Genomic DNA, 11,146 nt, shown 5'->3' on the forward strand with positions numbered 1-11,146 from the left:
AAGCGGGCTCGGGGTCAATTTTTCGACTTTTTGGAGAAAAATTTGAAAAATTTAATTTATGCAATATAATTAATTTCTTTAGAAATATTTGATATTATTAAGTCATTTTTGAATAGATACGAGTGGTTTGGAGGTGAATTCCAAAGGAAAAGTTGTGATTGAGAATTAAGTGGCCTTCGGAGCGAGGTAAGTGTTGTGTCTAACCCTGACTCGAGAGAATTAGGAACCTTAGATTATTTGCTAAGTGAAATGCATGTGAGCGGCGTATATGTGAGGTGACGAGTACTTATGCACCGCCAATTTACCTGTTTTTCATGTTTCTCTATTTTTCTTACATTGTCTCATCCCTATGCCAAATTGCTACGTGTTATACTAGTGATGTTCAATTTATCGTTCTTATCATGTTTACAGATTTTCTGGTGATAATTGAGTTTTTATTTCAAAGTTGAGATTGATATTATGGAACCAAATGTTGAAGTAAGGTTTGTACTTGTTATTCTATCTCCCTGTTGTTATTTATGCATTACATTATAGTAAGGGAGAGTGATAATGCACGAAGGGTGATGCCGTGCCATATTATGAGTGTTAATACACGAAGGATGATATTGTGCCATATTGTGAGTGTTAATGCACGAAGAGTGATGACGTGCCATGATATGAGAGTTAATGCACGAAGGGTGATGCCGTGCCGTTTCTATTCATTTTATGGTGAGATTGAGAGTAAAAGCATGAAGGGTGATGCCGTGCATTTTTCCTTACCGTATTCACTATTCCTGTTGATTCATGTTATATTGATTGCTCTAGTGATCATTCTGTTGTAGTTCTTTATCTTGTATTCCCCTCAGTATGTTCCCCTCCCGACATTTTCTGTTTAGTTCTTCATTTCTGTGATTAGCATATACACTGTTAAATTGTACAAGTTAATTTGTAGGTGCCTTACCTTAGCCTCGTCACTACTTCATCGAGGTTAGGCTTGACACTTATCAGTACATGGGGTCGGTTGTACTGATACTGCACTCTGCACTTTCTGTGTAGATTTTGATACCGGCTCGGGTTGATCGAGATTTTGCTATTGGTCCGCTGTCCGGAGACTCAATTTAGATCTGTCGGCGTTCACAGACCTTGAAGTCCCAGTCTATCTTTCATGTTCTACTGTTTCTTTCATTCACACAGTTGTATTTCTTTCTGACTATTACTTGTAGCAAATTCTAGAATGCTCGTGAATTGTAACTCCAGATCCGGGTAGTAGTAATTAATATAGTTTTATGATATTCCGCACTTATTATATTTTATCTTAGTTAATTATTGTTATTTACTGAATGGAAATAAGGAATTGGTTTAATGATTCTCTAACGTTGGCTTGCCTAGCAAGTGAAATGTTAGGCGCCATCACGGTCCCGTCGGTGGAAAATTCGGGTCATTGGTTTGATGTCATACTGGGTATGGATTGGCTATCACCTTATCATGCTATATTAGATTGTCACGCTAAGACGGTGACCTTAGCCTTGCAGGGGTTGCCTCGATTAGAGTGAAGAGGAAATCTTGGCCATTCTGCCAGCAGAGTTATCTCTTATGTGAAGGCTCAGCATATGGTCGAGAAGGGGTGTCTAGCTTATTTGGCTTATGTCTGTGATTCTAGTGCGAAGGTTCCTTCCATAGATTCAGTGCCGGTTGTTCGTGAGTTTCCAGAGGTGTTTCCTGCAGACCTGCCGGGGATGCCACCCGACAGGGATATTTGAGATAATCTATACACATCCTTATCGATCCATCCCCGGTAGGTCTCAAATGCCACCAGATCTCAAATCAATCTTTGAAAACACCTTGGCACCCTGAAGGTGATCAAATAAATCATCAATCATCGGCAATGGATATTTGTTCTTGATGGTGACATTGTTTAACTGCCGATAATCTATACACATCCTTATCGATCCATCTTTCTTCTTCACAACTAACACGGGTGTACCCCAGGGCGAGACACTAGGTTTAATGAAGCCCTTATCAAGCAAATCTTGCAACTGCTCCTTCAATTCTTTCAACTCTAGTGGGGCCATGCGACATGGCGGAATGGAAATAGGCTGAGTGCCCGGAGCCAAATCAATGCAGAAATCAATATCCCTGTCGGGTGGCATCCCCGGCAGGTCTACAGGAAACACCTCTAGAAACTCACGAACAACCGGTACCAAATCCATGGAAGGAACCTCCCCACAAGAATCCCGGACATAAGCCAAATAAGCTAGACACCCCTTCTCGGCCATATGCCGAGCCTTCACATAAGAGATAACTCTGCTGGCAGAATGGCTAAGATTCCCTCTCCACTCTAATCGAGGCAACCCCTACAAGGCTAAGGTCACCGTCTTGGCGTGACAATCTAATATAGCATGATAAGGTGACAGCCAATCCATACCCAGTATAACATCAAACCAATGACCTGAATTTCCCACCGACGGGACCGTGATGGCGCCTAACATTTCACTTGCCAGGCAAGCCAACGTTAGAGAATCATTAAACCAATTCCTTATTTCTATTCAGTAAATAACAATAATTAACTAAGATGAAATATAATAAGTCTGAAATATCATAAAACTGTATTAATTACTACCACCCGGATCTGGAGTCACAATTCATGAGCATTCTAGAATTTGCTACAAATAATAGTCAGAAAGAAATACAACTGTCGAGTGGCATCCCCGCCTGACATCCTTATCTACTCCCACAGTCGAGAGGAGCATGAGCAGCACCTTCGGATCGTTCTTCAAACTCTGAAAGACAGTCAGTTATATGCTAAGTTCTCAAAATGCTAGTTTTTGGTTGAGTTCAGTTGCTTTCTTGGGTCACGTTGTATCAGCAGAGGGTATTCAGGTGGATCATAAGAAGATTGAGGCAGTTCAGAACTGGCCCAGACCCACATCAGCTGCAGAGATCCGTAGTTTCCTGGGTTTGACGGGCTATTACCTTTGATTTGTGGAGGGGTTTTCATCCATAGAAACCCCGTTGACCAGATTGACCCAGAAGGGTGCCCCGTTCAGGTGGACAGACGAGTGTGAAGCGAGCTTTCAGAAGCTCAAGACTACTTTGACCACTGCACCGGTATTGGTGTTACCCACAGGTTTAGGGTCTTATACAGTATATTGTGACGCATTTTGTATTGGTCTGGATGCGGTATTGATGCAGGGTGGCAAGTTTATTACATATGCTTCACGACAGCTGAAGGTTCACGAGAAGAATTACCCTGTTCATGATTTAGAGCTGGCAGCCATTGTTCACGCGCTGAAGATTTGGAGGCACTACCTTTATGGCATGCCATGTGAGGTATTCACTGATCATCGGAGCTTGCAGTATTTGTTCAAGTAGAAAGAACTCAATTTGAGGCAGAGGAGGTGGTTGGAGCTATTGAAAGACTATGATATCACCATATTATATCATCCCGGGAAGGCCAATATGGTGGCCGATGCTTTGAGTAGAAAGTCAATCAGTATGGGTAGCCTTGCATATATTCTAGTTGGTGAAAGACCGCTTGCATTGGATGTTCAGGCCTTGGCCAACCAGTTCGTGAGGTTAGATGTTTCTGAGCCCAATTGTGTTCTAGCTTGTACAGTTTCTCGATCTTCTTTATTTGAGCGCATCAGAGATCGGCAGGATGACGATCCTCATTTACTTGTCCTTAGAGACACAGTGGGCCATGGTGGTGCCAAGCAGGTTACTGTTGGAGATGACGGAGTTTTGAGCATGCAGGGTCGTATTTGAGTGCCTAATATGGATGGGCTTCGTGAGTTGATCCTTGAAGAGGCTCATAGTTCTCGGTATTCTATTCACCCGGGCACTGCCAAGATGTACCAGGACCTACGGCAGCATTATTGGTGGAGGAGGATGAAGAAAGATATAGTTGCTTACGTAGCTCAGTGCCTAAATTGTCAGCAGGTAAAATATGAGCATTAGAGACCCGGTGGTTTGCTTCAGCAGATAGAGATTCCTGAGTGGAAGTGGGAGCGTATCACTATGGTCTTTGTTGTTGGACTCCCACGGATTTAGAGGAAGTTCGACGCCGTATGGGTTATTGTGGATAGGCTGACTAAGTCAGCGCACTTCATTCCTGTGGCAGTTACCTATTCCACGGAGCGGTTAGCAGAGATTTATATTCGTGAGATCGTCTGTTTTTACGGTGTGCCCGTGTCCATTATATCTGACCGAGGTACACAGTTTACCTAGCACTTCTGGAGGGCAGTACAGCGTGAGTTGGGTACTCGGGTTGATCTGAGCACCACATTCCATCCTCAGACGGACGGGTAGTCAGAGCGCACTATTCAGATATTGGAGGATATGCATCACGCTTGTGTTATAGACTTTGGAGATTCTTGGGATAATTCCTTGCCACTTGCGGAGTTTGTTTATAATATCAGCTACTAGTCAAGCATTCAGATGGCTCCCTATGAGGCATTATATGGTAGGCAGTGTCGGTCGCCAGTTGGGTGGTTCGAGGCGGGAGAGGCTCGATTGTTGGGCATAGACTTAGTACAGGATACCTCGGATAAGGTCAATATTATTCAGGATCGACTACGCACAGCTCAGTCCATGCAGAAGAGTTATGCCGACCGTAGAGTTTGTGATGTTGCATTCATGGTCAGAGAGAGAGTGTTACTTTGGGTATCACACATGAAGGGTGTAATGAGGTTCGGAAAGAAGGGAAAGTTGAGCCCTAGGTATATCGGACCTTTTGAGATTCTGGAGAGAGTGGGAGAGGTGGCTTACAGGCTTGCATTACCACCTAGTTTAGCAGTTGTTCATCCTGTATTTCATGTGTCCATGCTTCAAAAGTATCATGGCGATCCGTCCCATGTGTTAGATTTCAGTTCTGTCCAGTTGGACAAGGATTTGACTTACAAGGAGGAGCCGGTGACAATTCTAGCCCGGCAAGTTCGCCAGTTGAGATCCAAGAGTTACCCTTCAGTTCGAGTGTAGTGGAGAGGTCAGCCTATTGAGGCAGCTACTTGAGAGTCCGAGTCCGATATGCAGAGTAGATATCCCCACCTTTTCACCAGCCCAGGTACTTTTCTATTTCCGTTCGAGGACGAACGGTTGTTTTAGAGGTGGAGCTTTTGATGACCCAAAATGTCATCTTATGTTTTAGAACTCGAATCTGCACTTTTAAGCCTTAAAAATCTCATTTTTACCCTCCTCAATTTGCGTGCGCAGTCCGGGCTGGTTTCCGGAAAGCTTTTATGTTGAAAACTAATGAGAATAAGAACTTTTGCCTTAAAAGTTAATTTTAGTTGACTTCGGTCAATATTTTTAGTAAACGGGCCCAGATCCGTATTTTGACTGTCCCGGTAGGTCCGTATCGAATTATGGGACCTGGGCATATACCGGAATCGAATTCGGAGGTCCCTAGATCAAGTTATGAATTATTAATGAAAATTGAAAGTCTAAAAATTAATTGTTTTTAAAAATTGATTGATATTTTGCATTGTTAGTACCGGGTCCGTATTTTGGTTTTGAAGCTCGGTATAGGTTCATTATGATATTTAAGACCTGTCTGTGAAATTTGATGAGAAACGAAGTTGATTTGACGTGATTCGGACGTCCAGTTGAAAAAATAGAAATTTTAAAGTGTTCTTGAGAATTTCATTTGATTTGGTGCTAAATTCGTAGTTTTAGGTGTTATTTTGGCGATTTGATCGCGCGAGCATGTCTGTATGATGTTTTTAGACTTGCGTGCATGTTTGGTTTGGAGCCTCGAGGGCTCGGGTACCATTCGGGCGATGCGCGAGTTGAGTTCAAACCTCAACAAGGCTGCTGGTGCACCAAATCTGGTGTGCCCTCACCTGCGAGCCTTTGGTCGCAGGTGCGAGCGATAGCCCTGCAGGTGCGACCCAGGCCTGGACTTCATTTTTCCGCGGATGCGTACTTCTCTCTGCAGGAGCGGGACCGCAGAAGCGGAACCCTATCCGCAGGTGCGGCCCCAGTTGGCCCAGTCTTTTTTCGCAGAAGCGCACGTCCTGTCTGCACGTGCGGATGCGCAGGTGCGACCAAAGCACCGCAGGTGCGAAGGTCACTGGGCAGTGAGTTCATTTAATTCGGACTCAAGCCATTTTTCTTCTTGTTTCAAAAGGATAGGAGGCCTAGGGCGATTTTTCAAAGACATTTTCTTCCCCAAATCATAGGTAAGTGTTCCTTAACTCGTTTCTTTCAATCTTTTACTTCATTTTATAAGAATTCAACCAAATAGCTAGAGTTTTCATGGTGGAATTAGGGGTTAGGGTAGAAACTAGGGATTTTTGGAATTTGAGGATTTAGATCTCAATTTGAGGTCAGATTCCAAAACTAATTATATATTCGGGCTCGGGGGTGAATGGGTAAGTGCATTTTGATCCGAACCTCGGGTTTTGACCAAGCGTGCCCGGAGTCATTTTTTTGACTTTTTGGAGAAAAATTTGAGAAATTTAATTTATGCAATATAATTGATTCCTTTAGCAATATTTGATATTATTGAGTCATTTTGAATAGATACAAGTGGTTTGGAGGTGAATTCCAAAGGAAAAGTTGTGATTGAGAATTAAGTGGCCTTCAGAGCGAGGAAAGTGTTGTGTCTAACCCTGACTTGAGGGAATTAGGAACCTTAGATTATTTTCTAAGTGAAATCCATGTGAGCAACATATATGTGAGGTGACGAGTACTTATGCGCCGCCAATTTACCTATTTTCCATGTTTCTATATTTTTCTTACATTGTCTCATCCATATGCCAAATGGCTACGTGTTATACTAGTGTTGTTCAATTTATCGTTCTTATCATGTTTACGGATTTTCTGGTGATAATTGAGTTTTTATTTCAAAGTTGAGATTGATATTATGGAACCAAATGTTGAAGTAAGGTTTGTACTTGTTATTCTATCTCCATGTTGTTATTTATGCATTGCATTATGGTAAGGGAGAGTGTTAGTGCACGAAGGGTGATGCCGTGCCATATTGTGAGTGTTAAAGCACGAAGGGTGATGCCGTGCCGTTTCTATTAATTTTATGGTGAGATTGAGAGTAAAAGTACGAAGGGTGATATCGTGCATTTTTCCTTATTGTATTCACTATTCCTGTTGATTCATGTATATTGACTGCTTTGGTGATCATTCTGTTGTAGTTCTTTATCTTGTATTCCCTTCAGTATGTTCCCCTCCGGACATTTCCTGTTTAGTTCTTCATTTCTATTATTTGCATATACATTGTTAAATTGTACATGTTGATTTGTAGGTGCCTTGCCTTAGCCTCGTCACTACTTCGTCGAGGTTAGGCTTAACACTTACCAGTACATGGGGTCGGTTGTACTGATACTGCACTTTGCACTTTCTGTGTAGATTTTGATACCGGCTCGGGTTGATCGAGATTTTGCTATTGGTCCGCTGTCCGGAGACTCAAGGTAGATCTGTCGGCGTTCACAGACCTTGAAGTCCCCATCTATCGTTCTTTTTCTACTGTTTCTTTCATTCAGACAGTTGTATTTCTTTCTGACTATTACTTGTAGCAAATTCTAGAATGCTTGTGAATTGTGACTCCATATCCGGGTAGTAGTAATTAATACAGTTTTGTGATATTTCACACTTATTATATTTCATCTTAGTTAATTATTGTTATTTACTAAATGGAAATAAGGAATTGGTTTAATGATTCTCTAACGTTGGCTTGCCTGGCAAGTGAAATGTTAGGCGCTATCATGGTCCCGTCGGTGGGAAATTTCGGGTCGTGACATAAATATATGTTTTTGCTCTATTTTTTTATTTTATTTTGTATTTAGTTCTATTTTAATGTTCTTGCAAAACTTTATTGTAACTTTTGATTTATTTGTTATGTATTTCTTTGGTTTTGTTGAAAATCCTATGCCACTTAAATGGTTTCATTGTAGAAATTAATTTCGTGGCTAAAAGAGAAAGAACATCCCCAATATTTTTGACCAAGAAAATTCAAAATTAACTTCATTTTAACAATAAAAGGTATTAGGGATAGTTGAATAATTTGTATTGGCTAAGCTTATTGATGGTATGAAGTAGTAGAAATTATTCTATATTCTATAGTGAGCTACATAGAAAGCTTTCTCACTAGAATGAGGTTTTATTTTATAGGAATTGAATTCAGATGGATAAATTTGTCACGAGGTTGGACCATTCTCAACCAAGTCCTAGTTGTCAATCCTTGAGCCAAGTGAATGCCAATGTTTTCCATCTTATAAATGAACTCGATTTGGGGTCACTTAAAGGCGATCCAGGAGAAAGAATACCTATCGTGGACTATCACCTTCGAATACGAGATGAAGTAAGGAAACATTACATTCAACAAGGTCCTTGCCAACCTTTCAAGCATCAATTTTCCAAAACTCAAATAAGAGGAAGAATGTGTCAATTTGTTCCAAGTTGGTTCAAGGGCCAATTTTCTAAATGGTTGGAGTATAGTGTGAAGAAAGATGCGGCATATTGCTTATGTTGTTATTTGTTCAAAAATGAATTTATTCATGGAAGTGCGGGCGAATTTTATGCTGAGAATAGTTTTAGGGCATGGAATAAGGGTCTTGAAAGATTTTGTTTACATGTTGGTGATGTTAAAAGTGTCCATGATAAATGTTTCAAGAAAATGCTAGACTTATCAAATAATCATTAATCAATTTAAGTTGTTTTTTGATAAGCACTCCGATAAGTTGAAAAGTGAGTATCGGATGTGTTTAGAAGCATCAATTGATGTGGCAAGACTTCTATTATTGTATGGATTGCCTTTTAGGGGTCATGATGAAAGTGAAACTTCAACTAATAAAGGCCTCTTTCTAGGATTCTTACGATGGCATGGAGACAAGCATCCGGATGTGGGAAAAGTCATATTAGAAAATGCTCCACAAAATGATACTTTGACTTGCCATATGATCAATGTTTGTGCCAAAGAAACAATAAAGGCTATAATTGGAGACTTGAATGGAGATTACTTTGGTATATTAGTTGATGAGTCCAAAGATATCTCACACAAAGAACAAATAGCTCTTGTTTTGCGTTATGTTGATAAGAATGGTGAAGTGGTAGAGCGATTTATTGGTCTTGTCCATGTTAGTGATACATCGGCATGCTCATTGAAGGAAGCAATCTACTCTTTGCTTTCAGAGCACTCACTAAGTCCATCACAAATACGTGGACAAGGTGATGATGGAGCTAGTAACATGAGGGGGGAGATAAGTGGTCTCAAGACTTTGATTATGAAAGATAGTTTATCGGCATATTACATTCATTGCTTTGCGCATCAATTACAATTAACACTTGTAGCTAATGCTAAAAAGCATTTGGATGTTGAAGACTTTTTTTGTCATCTCACTAACGCGTTAATGTCATTGGAGGATCTTTTAAGCGCGGAGATTTGCTTCGACATCTTCAAGCTGAAAAGTTGGAGCAATTACTTGAGTCCGGTGAAGTTCATACTGGGCGAGGACTAAATCAAGAACGCAGACTTCAAAGACCAGGTGACACTCATTGAGGATCATATTTCAAAATATTAGATAACTTTATTGTTATTTTTTCATCTATTGTTCGTGTGCTTAAAGTGATTAAATATGAAAGTTCTACCTCAAATGAGAGAAATCAAGCAACATATCTTTTGAGTGAAATAACAACATTCAAATTTATTTTTATGCTTCACTTGATGTTGAAAGTTTTGGCAATGTCAAATGAGTTGAACAAGATCATACAAAAGAGGGATCAAGATATTGTTAATGCCGTGTAGTTTCTTAACATCACAAAGAAAAGATTGCAAGAAATGAGAGAAAGTGGATGAGAATCTTTACTAGATGATGTTTTCTCATTTTGTGTTATGCATGACATTTTGATTCCCAAGATGGATGACTCTTATTTTCCTGAAAAGTCGAAGCGCAAGTCTTCCGGTGTTTGTTATTCACACTACTTGCGTTTGATATGTTTTATGTTGTAATTGATGCGCAACTTCAAGAGTTTAATGATCGTTTTGATGTAGTGAGTAGCGATTTGCTTCTCGGGATGGCTAGCTTGAATTCAGCCAATTCTTTTGCTAATTTTGATAAAGGTAGAATAATGACTTTAGCAAAATGTTACCCAAATGAGTTTGATGAGGTACAGATTTGAGACTTGAGTTATCAACTTGATACTTTTATAGTTCATATGCGAGCTGGTAATCCCAAGTTCTCCAACTTACAAGGAATTAGTGATTTTGCAAAAATATTGGTTGAGGCAAATCTTGTGGAAACTTATTCGTATGTTTATTTACTTGTGAAGTTGACTCTGATTTTATCCGTTGCTACCGCAACTGTGGAGAGAGCATTCTCATCTATGAAGCAGATAAAGAATGAAGAACAGAATAGCATGGGTGGCCAATATTTAAATGATTGTTTAGTTTGTTACATAGAGCGTGATATATTCACAAATGTAAGTAATGATGTCATTATGGATCGTTTTCAAAATCTGAAAACCCGTCGAGGACAATTATAAATATATGATGTATATTTATAATACAGAAAAGGGTTAGATATATCCCTCTACTATCAAATATTGTTTAAAGTTGTCCTCCGTTATACTAATCGATCAAAATTGCCCCTACCGTCTTACTATTAAACATATTTGCCCCTCATTTGACGGAAGGGACACCTGGGGGCCTTCTAAGCATTTTTAATACCCAACCAATTGCCCATACTGGATACCCTATATCCATAACCCTATACTTGACCCATCCCAAGACTTAATCAACTAAATCCTAGTCCCTTTCTCTTAGTTTATTCCCTTGGGCCTTCCTCCATACTTCCAAATTTCTTACAAATTGAATCTTTTTTGTTTCAGAGTGTAGACTAAGAAATTGTTCTAACAATTTCTTGTTTATTTCTTTGATTTCCAGACCAAAAATCATACCAAAAAAAAAAAAGAAATTCCGAAAAGGAAATTTTGTGTTGTTGGAGGCCTGAAAATCCAAAAATTGGTTTGATTGTTTTGAGCTGCTCTTGATTCAGAATTTTGCTAGCAACTGATTTAAAGAACTGGGTAAAAATAATCGAACTCCAACTGCTGGGTTTTTAAGTTATCCAAGTTGGAACCAAAATTGTTGAAGTGTTAGAATTATTCTATTGAAGTAATTATCTAGGTCTATTTTGTTGAGCTAAAATCTTAGATT

The 11,146-nt window shown here is 39.8% G+C and overlaps 1 protein-coding gene across 1 annotated transcript; it reads left to right on the plus strand.

The window, feature by feature from the left end:
- Positions 1-8,690: 8,690 nt before the first annotated feature.
- LOC142168284 (uncharacterized) lies at positions 8,691-9,449 on the plus strand. The gene has a single exon (XM_075228946.1). The coding sequence runs from the start codon at positions 8,691-8,693 to the stop codon at positions 9,447-9,449; it is 759 nt and encodes a 252-aa protein (XP_075085047.1).
- Positions 9,450-11,146: the final 1,697 nt, after the last annotated feature.

This window comes from Nicotiana tabacum, chromosome 13 (assembly GCF_000715075.1).
Source record: "Nicotiana tabacum cultivar K326 chromosome 13, ASM71507v2, whole genome shotgun sequence".
In the NCBI taxonomy this organism is placed as follows: domain Eukaryota; kingdom Viridiplantae; phylum Streptophyta; class Magnoliopsida; order Solanales; family Solanaceae; genus Nicotiana; species Nicotiana tabacum.

Bases quoted from the DNA above. Each gene is read 5' to 3' on its own strand.
- LOC142168284 (XM_075228946.1), top strand. From the start codon at position 8,691: ATGTGTTTAGAAGCATCAATTGATGTGGCAAGACTTCTATTATTGTAT.